The sequence below is a fragment of the Drosophila innubila genome, assembly GCF_004354385.1.
Source record: "Drosophila innubila isolate TH190305 chromosome 2R unlocalized genomic scaffold, UK_Dinn_1.0 1_C_2R, whole genome shotgun sequence".
In the NCBI taxonomy this organism is placed as follows: Eukaryota; Metazoa; Arthropoda; class Insecta; order Diptera; family Drosophilidae; genus Drosophila; species Drosophila innubila.
This window is the reverse complement of record NW_022995374.1, coordinates 13,337,333-13,356,986: the sequence shown is the minus strand read 5'-3', so window position 1 is coordinate 13,356,986 and position 19,654 is coordinate 13,337,333. Positions and strand designations below refer to the sequence as shown.

The window sequence follows — 19,654 nt, the reverse complement described above, 5'->3', positions numbered from 1 at the left end:
TTGCTAATGAAAAATAAATCAATTTTAAAATATTTGATTTTTTATTAAAATGGCGTACTAGTACCATTTTTGGCTCCGAACTGCAGATTAAGGTGGTCGGACGATAGTATCGAGTACAAGTTATGCCAGTCGGTGGTATCGATATGTTTGCATAATCGATTCCGTCGTTCGATATCGCTGTCATGACAACCAAAAATAGCGGCTCTTCTTTAATAAATAAAATATACAAAAATATAGAAAATTAAAATGAGTGGCGAAAAGAAAGCAATGGAGTTGCAAATGCAAGTGCGTCGGAACGCAAGCGAGTATCAGAATTCGGTAAAAGATCTGTATTCATGGGAAAAGGAAATCAAAAGCAAGGAAGAAGCATTGAAGCATGCGCCCGCTCCAAAAATTCAACCTACTAACGTGAGTTGCACATGCAGAAAATAACCAAATGAACCATAGTAATATTGTTATTTCCACACGCTTTATAGAAGGCACCAGTGCGCAGTCATGTGACAACGGCAAATGAGACGACAAAGAAACCAGGAACGGGCAAGAAAGTACAAGAATGTGAAACAGGTAGCCCTGGAAGCTCAGCAGCTAGCACACCTACCGAGAAGCAAGACCTGCCCCAGGATGGGTTGGCACAGCAGCACAAGAAGGCCAATGACATTAAAGATCGCGGCAACAGCTATGTAAAGCAGGCGGACTATGAGAGGGCCATCGAAGCATACACAAAAGCTATAGAGATTTATCCCTACGATCCCATATACTTAATTAACCGTGCGCTGTGTCATATCAAGTTGGAACGGTAAGGAAAATGACATATTTCTATTAAGTAATACTCACTTGTCATGCTCTCAACAGTTATGATTACTGCGTGGACGATTGTGAGGCAGCAATCGCGCTGGACAAGCTATGTGTTAAGGCCTATTATCGTCGCATGCAGGCAAATGAATCGCTGGGCAATAATATGGAAGCTCTCAAGGATTGCACCACTGTGTTAACACTAGATCCCAAGAACATTGAAGCCAAACGCAGCTTGGAGCGCATCAATGAACGCTTGCGCAAAATTGGTATTTATTTCAATTATATATTACTCTGTCAATACTAATTGAGTTCAATTGCAGCAACTAAACACGGTCCAAACTTCAATGCAGCACGCGATGACTTGGTTGATATTTTGCCATTTAATAAACCAGCTTATAGGCGCTCGAAAAAACCCATGCGTCGTGTGCCTGTTGTCGACATTATATCGCCAAGACCCAGCCTGGATGAGTCCAAGCAATTACGCATATCGGATGACGATATTGATAAAATCTTTAACAGCAATTGCGGGCCATTTGAGGAGGTGAAAAAAGAGAATGTTCAGAAGCCTGCAACTAAGACAATTTCCCAGGAAACAAACAAAAAGCTGGTTGTAAAAGAACAGGAGTCAAAGCAAGCGTCTGCTCAGTCGAAAGTCGTTGAGAATAGTGCAAATGCCTCAGAAAAACTTGCCAAAGCTACTTTAAAAGAGAATTCAAAGCCGAAAGATTCAGATAAGGATAAGAAATCTGTTGAAAACCCTGTTCCGCAAGTTCCTCAAAAAGTAAAAGTAAAAGATTCTGAAAAAGACGTCAAAGCACCTGAAGTAACTGGGGAAACTGACAATTCCTGTAACAAACCCGAACCACAAATCAAAGAGACTTCAACTACCTCAATGGAGGTATAAAATCTGTTATTACTATAAAGAATCACATTAAAATATCCTATTTTTCAGCGTGTACCAGCAGCGCCAGCCGGCACAGCTCAGTTCTATATCACATGGAAGGAATTAACTCCAATTCAGAAATATCACTATTTAAAATCTATTGAAATACCTAATCTATGTAAAGTACTTGGCGCTGGTTTCGATTCGGAAACATTTACGGATCTATTACGCACCCTGCAGGACTTCTATGTGCCCAACAAGGAGCCCACAACGGCTGCAGTGCTATTGGAAATATCCAAAAACGATGAGTTCTCCATTTTGGCAATGCTGATGTCCCAGGAGGAAAAGAAAAGTAAGAAACCGTCACTTTGATTAAGCTTATACTATATTTACATTGTACATTTTCCTTTCTAGTGGTTGCTGTCGTAATGGACGCTATTAAGGAGTTCCCCAAAAGCAATAAAATATTGTTGGATAAACTTGGCAAAGCCTATAATCTGGCATAAAACTTTAGTTTTTAGAAACAATGAAATGTACTTGATTTTCTTCAAATTTTTAGCTCAAACATTAAACAATTTTTAAAATGTTAAATAAAAATAGATGAGAGACATGTAAAAATTAAAAAGTATATGTTTTATTAATAGAAAAGCGCAGCTTAAATAGAAACAGATGGCATATAACTCCCTTTATGAAGCTCAGCTCGACTTAATGCTAATATTGCATTGAACATCAACAAAAGTAAACCATTTGCAATAACAATGTGTATGATGAATATCAAGTTTTTGCCAGAAGTAACTGAAAACCATGGGCATTAAAGAACGAGAACACGAACGCCGCCCAGTCGAGCAATGAATATTAAATAGCAAATTGAGTAATATGAATTAGTGTAATTTACATAAATCAACGTATTAATTCAATCAGAGAAAGCTTCTACCTAAAATGTAAGTATGTATCTACATATCTACAGTATGTCAAGTAATTGTTTTTACAAAATTAGAAATTTACATAAATTGTTTTTCATTTTTAAAGAAAAAAAAAGGCAAAAATGTTTCTATTATTTTTACAAAATATGTGATTTTCTAGCTTGTCAAAAAAGTTACTTGACTAACTGTATATCTCTATCTCTCTAGTATATTTTATAGGTACATATGTATGTATTTCTTGTAAACAAACGGCTCCATTAAGTGATTTAAAGTTGAAACTGAGTGTTGATGGGTTAACTGCAGGGCATATCATTACAACACCAGCTAATCCGAGGAGGGGGCGGTCACACACTACATTGTGGAGAGGCTTCTCGCGAGAATTCTCGACAATGCCGAAGCCAGATTTGTGTCAGCATTCGGGTCCACGTCCATTAATTGCGTGAGAGCCGACCGACTTCGTACTGTATTAAGTAAACGTACTGGGATTTAGCGTAAGTCCATTGTTGCCGCTGCTAGTTATAATTTAATTTAAATTTTTCTCGTTCTTATCGTTTGTACGAGACTGTTGTTCGCTTGCTCGTGTGTGTGTGAGTGTGTGTGTGCATGAGAGAGTGGCTTGACGTAGTTGCCAGATGAGCGTAAAAGTGAGCGAGCGCACTGGCAACTCCACAGCCGAAGCTAAGCTTCATTAAGCACAGAGCAGAGATGGAGAAGCAGCAAACGGAGCGCATGATCGGCCAGTTGCTGTCCACACTCTAACAGATTTAGATATCGCGCGCTCTGACTGAATGACAAATATGAAATAAAATTAAATAAAAGAAAAATTCACGAGTTACATACATACATAAGTAAATACATGTGCATCGCGTATACGAAGCGTGAAACACAAAGCGATCAAATAAACGTAAACAATTACTGTTAAGCACTGTCGTCAAACTAACGGAAATTTTGTGTAAGTGTGTGTGCGTGTGTGTGTGCAAATTTAAATGCAAATTAATTTATAAAATCAAATTGTAACAAAAAGAGAAAGCAACAACAACTATAATTGTACTAAACAAATCATGTATTGTATTTGATATAGGTTTTTTGTTGTATTTTTATCCATATATACACATACAAAACTAATTTAAGCAATGAGAAAAGCGGCTAAGCGTTGACTCGGTGAAAACCCAGAAAATAAAATTGTTGCAAATTAAGAAAAGCCGTAAAATGTGTGCAAGTGGGCAAAGCAAAAGCAAATGCCTCTCTGTTTGTGTATGTGTGTGTGTGTGTGCATACCTGTGTCTGTATGTATGTGTATGTGTTTGTGTAACAGTACATAAAGTACGCATACGTACTAAATTTGAACATACAGCAAAAAAAAAATGTGCAAATTATCAACAGGCAAAACAATAAAACTCCCACCAAAAATCACAAAACACGCGCAGCATCAGCAAAATAAAAAAAAAAAGAATCACAACACAAACAAAGCTCGACTCACAGAGCGGGAGAGTGATAGAGTGAGCGAGATAGATAGAGGGAGAGAGAGTGAGCGAGAGAGCGAGTAATAGATGAATACTAATACTAATGTACAGACACGTACATCGTTTACCTTTAATATATTTATTTTATTATTAATTTAACGTTAGTCGGAAATACAAAAACTATTAGGAGCTCAAGATAAAAATTAAAAAATAAGATTTCAATTTAATCAAATTTAAAACTGAAAAACTGTAGTCAAACAAAAACCACTCAAATCAATAGATGTAAAAATTCTTCAACAAAATACTGCAAAAGAATGCAAAACTAATATGTTTGTATTTGTTGTTGAAGTTGTTGTTGTTGGTGTCTTAGCGCTGTCTGGCACAACATCTTCAAAGCCGGAGATCTCAGTGCAAAGTGCCCGCCCACCTGCCTCACGAAGTGTCTAATTTATGCTGGATAACCCCTCGTCTACCCTCTCAGCACCTTTTCAAACCGAAGACGTTAACCAAGTTCAAATCCAAGCAGACGATCTCGGCCAGTTTGTTTTTTCGCTCACTTGTGCTCTTTAACGTTGTTGTTGTTGTTGTTGTCGGTCTCTTCTTATTTGCGCTTAACGCTTCATCGCTCGTCTCAACCTGTGCCATGCGCAAAAGTAAAACAAAAGTAGTAGCCCAAAATAAGACCAAAGAGGCAACAACAACAACAGCAGCAGCAACAACAACAACAACAGCTATTATAATAACATCATGAGCGTCAGAGACAACAAAAACAATGAATATCAGCAAAAGAAATAAAATTTAACCGGTTGGTTGAGTTTCAAAGCCGCCGCAGCAGCAGCAACAAGAGTAACAGCACCAACAACGGCAACAACAGCAGCAGCGCAGCAGCAATAATTTGTAAAAACAGCAACAACAGCAAATATGTATATATATAAATGGAAGATATATGTATTTATAAATAAAAGCAGCTTCAGGAGTATAAAAATAAAATAAAGTGTGCCGCAAATCTTCGCATAGTTTCTTTTCTATAGATCCGCTTAGCTTCTACTTCTCTTTTATGGAGCAGCAAACCAATTGGAATTTGAGTTTGATAACAGTTTTCAAGTGGAATATTCCATGGCATTCTGCAAAATACATGCTAATTGTTTGTAATTTTATGACGATAATTATATTAAAATGTCGAGGACAATATTCTTCAAAGTTCATTGCAAAATTGATGTAAGGATTCAGCAATGTATGCTTAAAGTATGGCAACGCTAGACAGCTAACGTAAATTTGAATTAGTAGGTTTTTGACTTTCCACAGCTTTTCACTTAATTAACAGAACTATGCTAATTAAAAGACTGCAATTCAAAGCATATTCTTAAAATGAGTCATATCATTTATATACTCTATTTAGAAGTTATTCTTAAGATAAAATGCACTTGAGTATGATGACGCATTTGAAATAAGACCTAAAAACCTTATGTCTTTCCATACATATGTTTTCGACTGTCGTAAGTGAGACTAGAGGCAACGTGTTTGATTAAATCTTTAGACACCAAATGCTAATTACATTGATTAGTATTAATGTTGTTGCTGCTGCCGTTGCCGATGTCCGAAACCCTCTCGCTGGGCACACTTCTATATATATTGAAATTTTCGCCGATCTGTGTCTATTTGCAGTTGTACAAATTGAAATCATGGGTTGTGTACTGTCTGAAAGTCTGGTTATCAACTCGGTTCTGGCCAACTTTGAAGCTAATCCGACTGTAATTGAAATGTTGTCATAAAAAATCACATGCCGTCGGCAATTAACACAGCAGCAATGGCAACAACAAACAGCAAATGGCAGACATGAGAGTTGGCATTTTTCTTATTTTGATTTATATTGAATTTATGTCATATTTATAACTCAATTTTGTAGCCAACTCGTGTAGTTTGTGGTCGGCACGCTATTTCAATGCAAAAAAAGAAGACTGTTATTATAAATTGTTGGGGGGTTTTTTTTTGTTTTATTAAAATGCTAATACAATTTTTAGCATTTTGGAGGTGTGAGCAAAAAAAGTCAAAGAGTTGACCGAAAATGAGACGAAGGCAAAAACAACTGTTTATGCTAGTATTAGTTGTTGTTGTTTGGTTTCAAGGATGAGCGGGCGAAGATGAGCGCCCTGCCAGCAATTGGCCAACTAGCAACAACAACAATAGCTATCGAATCACCTCTGACTTTAACTTCCGGTTCGAGCTACTGTCAATAACAAAAACAACTACCACAACAACATCAATATCACTTGAAAAGTATCTACAGGTTTTTTTTTGCTATGCTTCGTAGCTTCTTCAACTCAGTCAATGATTCTCAACATTTTTGTTCTTTCTTTTTTTTGTTAAGAATCTATTTTATTTTTATATTTTTGTAAATTGCTGAAGTTTGTTTTGTTATTGCTGCTGTGACTGTTGCTGTTGCGTCAAACTAAATCAAATCACTTGAGTTATTTAAATATAAAAGCGTTATTGTTGCTCTGCTGGGATAAGCAAAGTTTTGTGCAAAATGTATCCATATCTCAGCACGTCGCTGAGTCGCCGAAGCCAAAGCGTTAATTTAATCAAAATCATTGCGACAACACGACGTCAATGAATGCGACTACAACAACAACAACGACGACAACTAAAAACGATAGCCTGAGGCAAAAGTCTGTACTGATTGAGTTCATTACTTACTATATTGATGCCTCTTACAATATAAAATTAAATACAAATTATTTAAAGAAGATGTAACTTTTGCATATAAAGATAACGATAGATATATCTGAAAAATTTGTTGCGCATTTTAATAAACGAACAAGATAAAAATACATAGCCAGACAGCATTATTTAAAACGCAATTAAAAAGCTAGACATACATATGTATTATGAAAATAATCATCATTTAAAAAGAGCTTAACTTAAAGAGCTCTACTTTTTTGTTGCATATTTAGCAGCGTTTTCTCGGAAAACACTCTCAAACGATTAAAATTTTAATTAACTTTTTTAAGCAGTGAATCAAACCGAAACAATTTCTATTTTTAATATTCAAAATTCCCAAGAAACCCTGTACGTTCAAATTTGAGACCTAGATCTAAAGCAATTATATTATTAATATTATTAACGAATATAATTAAATTTGAATGCAGAATGAATTTAGAGCCAAACCATGACAATGACTTTCCGCAAGAAAATCGGTTTAGTTTTGACAAAGTTACGAAAGTTTGAAGTTGATCAGACTTTGGATGTAGCAACTCTCTCCAATGTGTTGAACTATACTAATTACGATATAAGCAATTGATTTGACCTTTTGGCTCCAATGTCAGAGCCGGCATAACTATAATATTATTAACTAATAATTGATTTAAGCCTTTAGTATACCTTTTAAATTAGAATCTTAACGTACATTTCTTTTGATTAGATTCATAATATATTTCTCATTATATTTTTCGAAGACCACGTGTTAGTTCTAGGGGAATAACGTATTCACGCTTACTGTTCAATTATATGTAAAATTAAATGCATTATAAGTAAGAGAGTAAGCCTCGCAATTTTGTTTATCTCGGTTTCAGTTTTTTTTTTTTTCTGCTATTCCAATGAAAACTTGTGGTCCAGAGGGTAAACGAGATATCATGTCAAGTATTTGTCGGAATTACGACGTCATGGTGCTATCAGAGAGAGACAGAAAAAGACTGTACTTGAGTATTTGAAATATGCAAAATCACAGATCATGTTGTAAGCCAACATTATTATAGCACAAACACTTAATTCTTTACAATACTGGCTCTTTGAGACTTTTTGTTTACTAACATATTCCTAGAATTATGGAAAACCAGTAAAAGCTAACGACAGTTTCATAATAAAAAAAATAATAAAAACTGTGGAAACTGTGTAATTCTTTTTATTATTATTATTTTGTGCTAGTCAAATTGCAGTTTTTCTAGCAAATAGGAGAATGAAATTCGAGCAATGGAACTCATAAATATGAAAAGCAAGAATCAATTAATTATTGTAAATTAATAAAACAATTCATTGTTCATTTATAGCACAATAATCGAAGCCATGCTGTAGTCTGTAGACAGATAAAAAGGATGCCACTGGAGTGTAAAGGTTTATTGGATAACAACTTTTGGATATGAATATGGAATTTGAATTTCCGGACTTTTGTAAGTATAACGATTAAGATAAGCTATGGAAATACAGCTAAAATCTGTTTTCATTTAAGCAAAACTTAATTTAAACTCGCCATCAAATCCATTGGCATTGACTCTTTCTTTTTTTTTTTTTTGCTGAATTTAGGCATATTTTAATATTAATTAAAAACACCAATTTTAAGCCATTGCCTTGATAATCAAATTATTATTAATACATGTATACTATAATCGAACGAACGAATTTCACTTGTAAACTGTTGAAAAAAGAAGATATATCATGATCAAATTATAATAGCCTAAGGCAAGGTTGGCAGATGCAGTATAAATTGTCCTTCGGCTGGTTGATAATAACAACAGCAACAACAACATCAACAATAAAACGTTGGCTACCCAAAATAGAAGTCAAATAAAATAAATTGATGTAGCAGTCGACGTGGATATGCTTAACAAATTTTGGCTTAGAGCTGGCAAATAGACAAACACAGATACACTAGAAGGGAATACCTATAGATAGAGTATATATAAGTACAACTGTATATATATTTCTAAATATTGTCGCCTGGATGCCACTTCACTCCCATCAGAAATGAGCAAACGCTTGTTTGATCAATAACTTGGCTAAAACTGAATTGAAGTAAAACTCTGATTGAATTTCGCTGCTCTTCAGTGTATAATTTGACGTTTGCGCGCGAGTTAATATTTATATATATAAAACTATAATAATACAAATAATATTAATTAAATTAGAGAATCGAAAAAAGAAACGAATAATAGTTAAAACAGAGTATTTAAAACAGCTGAGCCTTGATTTATTGTTATGGTTTTTTAATGAAACAAAAACACTTGTAAAAACAAACGAAGTTTTCATTTCATTTCGGGTTTGTTTTTATTGCTTGCGAATTGGGTTTGATTTTCATGCACATTTTGGCTTCGGCTTCTGCTTCTCTAGTTTATATATGTTTCTTTGATTTTGTTTTCAATTATTTTCTTGTATAAATGCATTTGGAAAAGCGCATTTTCACTGCTCAGCGAGTTGTGAAAAGTGCATCAACCGCATGTGCGCTCACATGTGCGTTAGATAATTGTGTATCTTTATCTTTTTATCGAATCGAAACTGTTAAAAATTGAAATATACAATTTACACTTGATTTTACCACAAATCACAATTAAACAGCCAACTGCTAGCTTGGCTGTTAGTGCATTCCAAAACGCGTTAAAATTTGGTTTAGTTTAAAGCTAATCATTTAATTTAAGATACAAAATCAATTATGGATTATCCCAAGACACTTAATGGTAATTTGTTGATGTGTTTAAGTGTGCGTGTTTGTGTGGGTGTGTTTTGCATAAATTACTTAAACATTTTGTTGGCACATAAATTCCAGCTCAACTGAGTCTAGTTTTTATCGATCAAACAGCTGAAATACCTACAGTTTGCGGTCGCTTATCAGTTAGTAGGTTTTTTTAGGCACGTCAACTTATCAGAGAAATGTTCTACATATTTTAATATTAATATGCCAGTAAACGCCCCTTAAATTATTTACGACAATCTGTGAAACTGTGCTTAAATGTGTGCTTAAATAAGTAGAGTCGAATATCCACAATGCGAGCAAAGTTTGCTATATATAAACAAAAACTAAGCTGATAATTTGCTATTGTTCTTTATGTCTGCATTCCTTAAGTTAAAATCTGCATTATTTTGGAAATTCCACTTTGGATCATTACTCAGATTTTAAATGACGCATTCTTATTTTAATCGGCTTGGTTAACTTTAACAAATTCTGATAAATATTAATATTTTTGTACGTTTCATAATGCCTGCTTAAAGCAATGGCAATAAATTGTATAGTTTTGTTAAAATCATTTAAATCATGGGAATCCCACTTTAAGCAGTTGAGGCGATTGGAAATATTATTATGTTAACTTGTTACTGTTAGCATTTAAACGGCAGTAAATTAATTTATTGATGCTGTTAGTAATGTTCTGTTTTCTTTAACAGCTGTCATATTCAAATTAACATGTATCCTGCTGTTACAATTAGATAACAGCGCGCTTTTACTAATTTATGTTAGCTTAAGAGACTTCTGTAATTCTACACTCTCTTTAATGTTAATCAGCAATTAACCAACATTTTACTTACAATACGCTGTTATGTTTAGCAGCTGCTAAAGTCCTTTTAACATATTACCAGCTGTTATTAAAGCTAAAAACTTCATTTTCACTTGCAGCTCGCCCAGATTTCATGGATGGCATTGACAATGAAGCTCTGGATTTGTTTATGCAGGCAGCCGGTGTTGGTGGACTCGATGATACGGCACAGCACGGCAACCATGATGGTCTGGCCGTGGACTCTGTTGTCTCCGGAGTGTCCAAGCTGGAATCGCCACACACACCGCCAATGAACGTGCTCGATGCCCAGCTGTCGGGTCGTGTGAATGGTATGACAATGCCATTGGCACATTTGCCAGAGAGTCCGCCCGATTCGGGGTCAGAGCCAGCCTATAGTCCATTAGGGGATTCACATGGCTTGGCGCTGACTGGACGTGAACTCATCTATCCAGGTCTGGCTAACATGCAACAGCAGCATCAACAACAACAACAGTCGGGAATGTTGCAGACGGAGTTGCAGTTTACAACGCCATCGCAGCCGCAAGGACATCACTTTGTGCCGCCGGCGCAGGATGTGAGAGTGAAGCATGAAACGGGTCTGGTGATGAATGCCAACAGTTTGCTTTGCCAGCAACAACAACAGCACCAGCAGCAGCACCAGCAACAGCTGAACGAGCAACAGTTGCTGCCGTTGCTTCATCAGCAGCAGCAACATCAGGACCTGCCACAGGATCAACTGCTTTATCAGCACTATGACAATGGTCACGGCTTGTATTCAACCGGGAGCTATCAGAATCTGTCCAGCATTTCCACCTGCATGCTGTCTTCACCCCTGGGATTAGGCGATCGCGTCCAAGTAATTGGCACCAGTCAGTTATCTCTGAATCGCAGCTCCACGCCGTCGACGCCGGTGCATTCGTTATCGCGTAAACGAAAAATGTCCACGCAATTGGATTGTCCGGATTTTGCGCCCAAGCATGATACGGGTTTACTGATGAGCCCGCTGCGGAATTCACATCATTCGATATCAATAGCGCCGCGTGACATTGCCAATGGAACAGCTCTTGCCTCCGTCTCCGCCACAGTTACAGCCAGTCACAGCGATCTGGATCTGAGCAAGACACCCGCCCATTCACATTGCTCCGCCTCCGTATCGCCGGCGTTGTCCGGCATCAATTCACAAGCGGATAATAGCCTCGATGGGCAGACGAGCAATGCGGCAGCTGGTTCCGGCTCTGGCAGCGAGGCTGGCGATCCTGCGCTGACGCAGTGCATCCGCTTCAGTCCATTCCAGCCGGAGAACTGGCACAAGCTGTGCGATCAAAGCTTACAGGAACTATCCGTCATATATTATCGTGTTGATGCGGATAAGGGTTTCAATTTCAGCGTCTCGGATGACGCCTATGTGTGCCAGAAGAAGAATCACTTTCAGGTCACTTGCCATGCACGCCTTCAGGGAGATGCCAAATTTGTAAAGACACCGTCCGGCCTTGAGAAAATCAAATCCTTCCACTTGCATTTCTACGGTGTCAAATTTGAGGCGCCCAATCAAACAATACGCGTGGAGCAAAGCCAATCCGATCGCTCAAAGAAGCCATTTTATCCCGTACCGTAAGCATAATTAACATTATATACACTTTTCATCATTTAATAAGGGAACTCCCCAACGAATGTTGTTTAAAGGAATCGGTAGGGAATTTAACTCAAAAAGGATTCCTTAACGGATTTTGTTAATAATTTACATTGTTATGTTAATATTAGGGAAATCCTTAAAAATTTAGTTAAGAAAACGTTAGGTTATTTCCTCTTTTCTAGGATAAATTTTCATAAAGTAAAATTAATCGAAACATCCAATACAAATTTCCTAACTTTTTTTAAATTGATCGAATTCTAAACCAAACTTACTCTATGACAGAATAGTCAGCAAATTAGGTAACTTAGCTCTAATAGTCTCTGCGAACTAAGTGTTCATGCTGAAAAAGAATATATATATACTTTTTCCTATTTTTCTTTGTCTACCGGGCTTAATCTACTTTCTTCCTCTTGACAGTATCGATCTCCAGAGCCATATTGTCAGCAAAATCACCGTGGGGCGTCTACACTTCTCGGAGACAACCAACAACAACATGCGCAAGAAGGGACGCCCGAATCCGGAGCAACGCTTCTTTCAGCTCGTCGTCGGCCTCCATGTGCACACCACATCCGGACATTTTCCCGTGGTTAGCCATGGCAGCGAACGCATTATTGTGCGTGCCTCGAATCCGGGTCAATTTGAATCCGATGTGGATCTTTGCTGGCAACGGGGCCTCACACAGGAGTCCATCTTCCATCCCGGCCGTGTGGGCATTAACACAGACCGTCCGGATGAGAGTCTCGTTGTGCATGGAAATCTCAAGGTATCGGGACATATTGTCCAGCCGAGTGACAGTCGCGCCAAACAGGAAATTGCTGAATTGGACACCTCTGTTCAATTACGCAATATGCAAAAGATACGCATCGTAAGATATCGCTATGAACCGGAATTCGCAGTGCATTCCGGACTGAGACGTGAGAGCGACACTCGGGAAATTGTTGATACGGGTGTTATAGCACAGGAAGTGCGGGAAGTCATACCGGACGCAGTGCAAGAGGCTGGCAGCGTTGTACTGCCCAATGGAAATGTTATTGAGAACTTTTTGCTGGTCAATAAGGTGAGAAACGTTTTTCTTGCAATTGAAAAATCGCAGTTACGTTAAAAAGTGCATTCATTATTTAAACTAGCTGTTTTTTATATGTACACACTTAAGAGATATTTTTTATGGTCACACTCGTTTAGACATTAATAGCTGCCACCCTGTTTGAAATAAAAGAATCACATGAGAAAAAACAAGTTGGCAGCATTACTAGTACCGTTATTGTTTGATTTGAGATTATTTTCGACACACATACGTTTTTGTTATACGCTCACATTATAAGTGAAATACACAAAATCAACACCAGCAACACAGAAATAAATACTATATTTAATTTTCTAGGATCGTATACTAATGGAGAACATTGGAGCTGTTAAGGAGTTGTGCAAGGTCACCGGTTCGCTGGAGACGCGCATTGAGCATCTGGAACGGGCCAACAACAATCATCATAACCACCAACTGCGTGCAAAGGATTTGCTGGAACCGCGCTGTCTCTTTCCTCCGCGTGTGTATAAATCAAACAATCGCAGCGATGGATACGAGATCTGTTCCAGCCGTGTAATGCAAATCATTATCTTTTTGCTGATCATCGTCATGGCAGCCTGGTAAGCAATTGAACATCTGGTAAATTTGTTGACAATAATACATATGTATAATTTTTTTAGCTTGGCTGCCGTATCGACGCTGTACTTTGTGGAGCACAACAAGCAGCAGCAGCCACAGCAGCTGGATGGCTATCAATTGTTTGGTGACAGTCGCATCTTTCGACCCGACAGTCCAACGCGACTGAGCGACGAGGATCGCCTCAACTTTCAGCACAATTGGCAGTCGCTCTTCAAGAACAAAACGCATGTGCCTTGGCCCAGTTTAATTTATGCGGCGAGCACCACAAGACCCACGGGCGGCACGCCAATCCGCCTGGGCGACGGCGATGAGATTCAGGAGAAGGAGGAACTAACAGCTGTGATGAATAATCCACAGGTGAATCCGCCGTTGCCCGTTGCGCCGATTGCACGGATTACAACCACGGCACCGAGAAATAAAACATCTGCCAGCAAGAACAAGGGCAAATGGCCGGTATCCCAGGAAACACTGCGTCCAGGCAGTAATCAAGGTAGCTCCCAGAAGCTGTTGCATGGTTCTCGCTCCGCCGTAGTGGGTAAATCTCTAGCCCAATCCAATAATGCTACAATTACATCCTCGGAGAAGCCACAACCAATTCCATTGTCGCAGGACTTTGAGAACAACTCCATAGACGTGGATGCCCAGCAGCAACAGCAACAGCTGCAGCAGCAATTGAAGCAGCCGTTAAAGCTGGACGAGCACATTGTGGTGGTGGGCACCATAGCCAGCACTGACGTGGAAAATGCTGCCTCCGATCCGGTTCAAGCTATACGTAAACTAAATGCAGGAGATGTGGCCATTTACAATGTATACAAGACAGTTTCGCCACCAACGGCCAATCTGGCGCTGACCACCAACAAGGTCAGCACGGAGCAGACACAGTTACAGAGCACACTATCCCTGGCACTGGATGTGCCGCCTCCAGCTGCTGTGCGCAACACGAGCGGAGGTGGCAAAGATACTGGAGATGCTCTGGATTTGCAGAGTCTGAGCACTACAGATGAATCGGACTCGGCATATAATCCCATCACAGCGGTGTTCGGTTTCGAGTACCAGAGTGGTCTTCGGGACTCCAGTTTGGGCAGAAGATCGGCTAATCAACGCAGCTTGGATTGGATACGAAACAAGAGCCTGAAAACTCCGATCTTTGGACAGCCACCGGAGTGCAACAAAGATAAGGATGAGACCGACAATTGTCAGGTGAGTTTTCTAAATTTCTATAGGAAATTTGATTTAATAATAATACCATTTCTTTTTCAGTCCAGCTGCTTTGAGGATCTGCAGCCGGCCGCAGTTGCTGCAGATAATGTGGACGCAAATGTGAAGCACCAGCATGTTGAAGATGACTTGCAGTCCGCCGAATCGGAAGAGGATGAGGACGTATTAAAAATCCAGCCAGTTTCAGGCAATGATACCAGCAATGTGGCTGCTTCCCGTGTCTATCATGGCAAGAGCTCTCACACCACAGCCGCTAGAGCGAAACAATTCTCCACCGAAACGGATGCCTCGGCCAGCGAGGATGCACTGTATACGATCCTAAATGATGCTCCCGTCGTAGCCGTGGATCATTCACCCGATCAAGTGGAGCTGCTGCCCAAAGAAAATGCACCAATTGCTCCAGCTGCGACAGCCACAGTTACAGTGGTGCCTCCTCCTCAATTGGATTGCTGGAGCATTACCAGCTGTGTGCTGGCCGGACTAAATAACTATACCATTGATGTGGAGCACTTTTGTCCCAGCTCGGGCAGCTCCTTGAATGTCAGCTACATTGTGCCCGTTTCACGTTATCTGCAGGCTGTCAGCCTGGAGCTGCATTTTAGGTAGTCTCGAAATTAAATATATAGTTTATTAAAGCTAAACAATGTCATCAACAGCTCCAATAAGCCGCTGCAATGGTCCATTTGCAGCAATGAGGATCAGAGCAAGTCGAATGCCGGCACTGCACAGTTGAACGAGGATGATGATGCACCTCCAAGCAGCTGGGTGAAGGTGCTAAAGCAGCTGGGCAACAACAAACTGATCCTGGCACTGGACATGCCCAGTCGTGGCAACTTTGTACGCGACTTTATGCTACGTGCCAGCACTGACCTGGAACAAGTATGTTCAACGTTCATCTAGTGTCTTATTTTGGAAACAATCTCAACTCATTTTACTCTAATTTGCAGCAAAAACTATGCGATGACAACGCCCATGTGGCGAACCCTATACTCCAGTACAACTTTAGCATCGTAAGAGATTGTGATTAGTTAACAATTTAATTTATGGCACGAATCGATATGGAAATGGAATCGGAACCAAAATGTTGTGGCAATTGTGACCACATTCAATACCACATCACAACAGTTGAATGATTGCAAAAGAAATTAAAGCAATTACATTTGCAAAATGCATAAACATTTATCGACATTTTAAATAAAATATTTAGTAAAATGACATATTGACTGCTGGGTTTTTGTTGTACTTATTGACATACTTAGGGGCAACTATTAACTATACTATGGCTACACGGCAAATGGTTGATCTTTGCCATCTTCATGATATTTAATGTATGTCTCGCCGTGCGTAAAGTCCTTGGTGCCCTCCAGTCGACCACGTGGTGGCGCCTTATCGTAGTCGAAGGCCTTCTCCGATTTGCCAAACAATTGATTGGCCATTTCAATATCCTCACGGTACTTGCCCACCACGACCTTCTTGCCGGTAATGGGATCTGTTATGTCACCAAGTGGATAGACAACTTTTTCCACAGCGTGTGTGATCAGGCGGGTCATGCGCTCGGGCAGTTCACGTATTAGCACCACATCGCCTGTTTTGCACAACTTTTGCGGATCGTGGGCAAAGAAAAACGTATCCTTTTTAAAGTACTGCAAGGAAAACAAAATATATAAATTTCATGCCAATCAGAACAACAACACAACGAACCATGTTGAGGTTTTTATCCAGCTCCATGCGGCGTATGCGTATTTTTGATGCATTCTGCTTGATGCAGGGCATGCATTGGCCCATAAGTAATAAACCACGCGCTGCCATTTTATTCAATATTCTTCTAAATCCAGAAAAATTAAAAATTAATTCAGAAGTTCAGGTCTTGACCACTATTGCTAGCTTAGCTCTTTTGTAGCTAGATCTGGCTATTTTCAGAGTTCGCTCGCTAGAAAAATCCTATGAATTCAATGTGACCGTCAACAATAACGAATACTATACAAGAAAATACCAAAATTATGATCTCTTGCAGATGTGCACACACTGGAGATTATTGATAATCAGCTGTTATGCAGCTGTTGTGTACACACCTTGTCTCCGATAAGAAACAGTTTTGTGTTGTTAAAAATTAGATAATTAATTTAATTGGCTTTTATTGTTTATATTGCCAAAGCTGTCAACTAACTGCATGTAAAGGAATCGCAGTCGTGCACAAACAACGCACGCTTACGTAATCATGGTAAATAAACAAAGAAGCCGTATAAATTGAAGATGAGTCACAATGTTGTAATCTGGGAATATTAAGTCTTATTTAAAGGGAATAGTTGTCTAACTATAATAAGAGCCATATTTAAAATAACTTAGACAATAGTACAACTGCTATACCGTTAAATCTTGGAACAAATCGTTTAACTTTGCTGCACTTTCGAATACGCTTTAACGCGATAGGTTTGCTCGAATTGGCTCAAACCTGAATTGCGTTTTCGAAATGATTTTCAATCTCAAAGTCGAGATACAACAATCCCATCGTCATATTATTATTGATGGGTCTATCTGAAGATCGGGAAAGACGTTCTATATTCATGGTAAATTGGATGAATTGTATATCTACACAAAGATGTATCACTCGAACGAGACACTTTTCCTCGAATCGACCAGCAAAATTGTTAAGGACGACATCAACAATTCCAGCTTTGTACAGTTTCAAATTTGGGATTTTCCCGGACAGATTGACTTTATAGAGCCAACATTTGATTCAGAAATGATATTTGGCGGCTGTGGAGCGCTAGTGTTTGTAATTGATGCCAAGGATGATTACAACGAGGCCTTGACCAAGTTCAAGAATACCGTCATCAAGGCATACAAAGTAAATCCTCGCATTAAGTTCGAGGTATTCATACACAAGGTAATCAGAGAGTTTATTGTTATCAATATTATCATGTTGTTGCAGCTGTTTGTTTTCCCATAGGTGGACGGCATTAGCGATGATTCAAAAATGGAATCACAACGCGATATACACCAACGTTCATCGGATGACCTCAGCGAGGCGGGACTCGATCAGATTCATCTAAGCTTTCACTTGACTTCGATCTATGATCATTCAATATTCGAAGCGTTCTCGAAGGTTGTGCAGAAGCTTATACCTCAGTTACCTACGCTGGAGAATCTGTTGAACATTTTCATACCGGTAATTACAATTCTTATATCTTATATAGAACTATTATTTTAATTTAATTCCACTTTTCAGAACTCTGGCATTGAAAAAGCTTTTCTCTTTGATGTTGTATCTAAAATCTATATAGCTACGGATTCATCACCAGTTGATATGCAAGCTTATGAGCTGTGCTGTGATATGATTGATGTGGTCATTGATCTCTCTAGCATATATAGGTAAGAATTTGGAATAACTAAAATCAACTTGTACTATATCAAGTCTATATTGTTAACAGCTCTGAGGAAACTGCATTTGACAGTGGCAGTTCTAGTCTCATTAAATTGAACAATAATACAATACTTTATCTGCGCGAGGTCAACAAGTTTTTGGCGCTGGTCTGCTTACTGCGAGAGGAGAACTTCAATCGGCAAGGTGTCATTGACTATAACTTTATTTGCTTCCGCGATGCCATAAGTGAGGTGTTTGAGCTGCGTCTGAAACGTCAGAAGATGCTTGAGAACGCCGACCAGGATGATGATGAGCTGGTTGACGATCACGGCATAACAATTGCCTGTTCAAACCATGAGAATGATGCAGCTGTATTGTCCAGAGCAACTAAGATTGCATGAGCATAATTCCAGAGACCTTTAAGCTCAGTGTGCTCAGCTATCGTAAATTTTTCCACATATTCACACTAGCACACGAATCTATTTCTATTTGGCATTGAAAGATCATTTATAAGTTTTGTCATACATTTTATTCAAATTTTATGTTTTTTTCTTTCTATATACATATATATCTTTGTTCTTTATTGTTAATTCATTTGTTAAGCCGCTTCGCTGCTCTTTACAAAGAGAGAAACAAATTGCCCAGCGTTTACATAAACTACAAATAATAATACGTATATTTTTTAATAAAAATATTATTAAACTTTAGCTCTGTGTATGATAGATCAACTAGCAGCTGAAAAGATTGGCGGGCAGCTCTTCAAAAAAAATCGAGACTTATCGACCGCAAACTTGCTTACGATAAGTTACTAAGTATATCGATATATGAGTTGGCAAACTAGTTCAATTTAAAACTAATTTAAATTGATTTTCTAAAACCATACACAAAATATAATTTAAAACAAATTTAGATCATGGAAACGGCGAGCGATTTACATTTGTGAAACAATTCTTTAAAAGGCAATAAAAGAAATTATACCAAAACCAAATGAATTCGAAACTGGACAAAATTCTGAAATCATTTTAAAAATTTTAGCTTAAAAAATAATGCAAAAATAAAAAAAAAATTTTTTTTCCAAGTACCTTTTTTATATTTAACCTACCTGCCAGATCGGAAAAGTTTGCTGGGTGGCAACCTTTTGGACCAAAGCAGTGTTTGCATTCGTTTTAGAGGAAAAAATAGCTGTTTCTACTCTGTAGTAGAAATGAGTAGTGAAAAATGAGCTGCAAAGAAGAGCAGTAGAATTAATAATTAATGCGCTTGTAGCCGAAATTGCAGATTTTTTTCTACCTATAATTCGTGTTAATTTAATAAGTGTAGTTGATGTGTGCTTTACATACGATCGACGGGTGAAGCAATTAGAAAATAAAAAACGAGTTTAGTCGGTGTCATCGGGTGAAAGAAAGAAATTGTGTGCATATGTGTACGTGTGAGTGTATGTGCGCGGTGGAA

General features: G+C 38.4%; 4 protein-coding genes across 4 annotated transcripts; 3 read left to right on the top strand and 1 right to left on the bottom strand.

Annotated features, from left to right (window-relative positions):
- The first annotated feature begins 100 nt into the window (after positions 1-100).
- Positions 101-2,295, top strand: LOC117785244 (RNA polymerase II-associated protein 3). The gene is made up of 6 exons (XM_034623167.1): positions 101-408; positions 477-796; positions 853-1,061; positions 1,116-1,693; positions 1,748-2,030; positions 2,093-2,295. Exons 1-6 carry the CDS (start codon positions 247-249, stop codon positions 2,182-2,184), a joined length of 1,644 nt encoding a protein of 547 aa, XP_034479058.1. The 5' UTR covers positions 101-246; the 3' UTR covers positions 2,185-2,295.
- Positions 2,296-3,169: 874 nt separating this feature from the next.
- LOC117784022 lies at positions 3,170-15,971 on the top strand. The gene is made up of 9 exons (XM_034621617.1): positions 3,170-3,553; positions 8,111-8,230; positions 10,444-11,935; positions 12,375-13,014; positions 13,339-13,601; positions 13,662-14,820; positions 14,881-15,440; positions 15,495-15,717; positions 15,786-15,971. The coding sequence occupies exons 2-9, from the start codon at positions 8,200-8,202 to the stop codon at positions 15,864-15,866; spliced, it is 4,449 nt and encodes a 1,482-aa protein (XP_034477508.1). The 5' UTR covers positions 3,170-3,553; positions 8,111-8,199; the 3' UTR covers positions 15,867-15,971.
- A 21-nt stretch (positions 15,972-15,992) lies between these two features.
- LOC117784023 (28S ribosomal protein S17, mitochondrial) lies at positions 15,993-16,729 on the bottom strand. The gene is made up of 2 exons (XM_034621618.1): positions 16,540-16,729; positions 15,993-16,481 (listed from the first exon to the last, which is right to left on the bottom strand). The coding sequence occupies exons 1-2, from the start codon at positions 16,645-16,647 to the stop codon at positions 16,122-16,124; spliced, it is 468 nt and encodes a 155-aa protein (XP_034477509.1). The 5' UTR covers positions 16,648-16,729; the 3' UTR covers positions 15,993-16,121.
- Positions 16,730-17,361: 632 nt separating this feature from the next.
- On the top strand, positions 17,362-18,874 carry LOC117783564 (ras-related GTP-binding protein C). The gene is made up of 4 exons (XM_034621012.1): positions 17,362-17,725; positions 17,789-18,007; positions 18,068-18,210; positions 18,270-18,874. The coding sequence occupies exons 1-4, from the start codon at positions 17,438-17,440 to the stop codon at positions 18,601-18,603; spliced, it is 984 nt and encodes a 327-aa protein (XP_034476903.1). The 5' UTR covers positions 17,362-17,437; the 3' UTR covers positions 18,604-18,874.
- Positions 18,875-19,654: the final 780 nt, after the last annotated feature.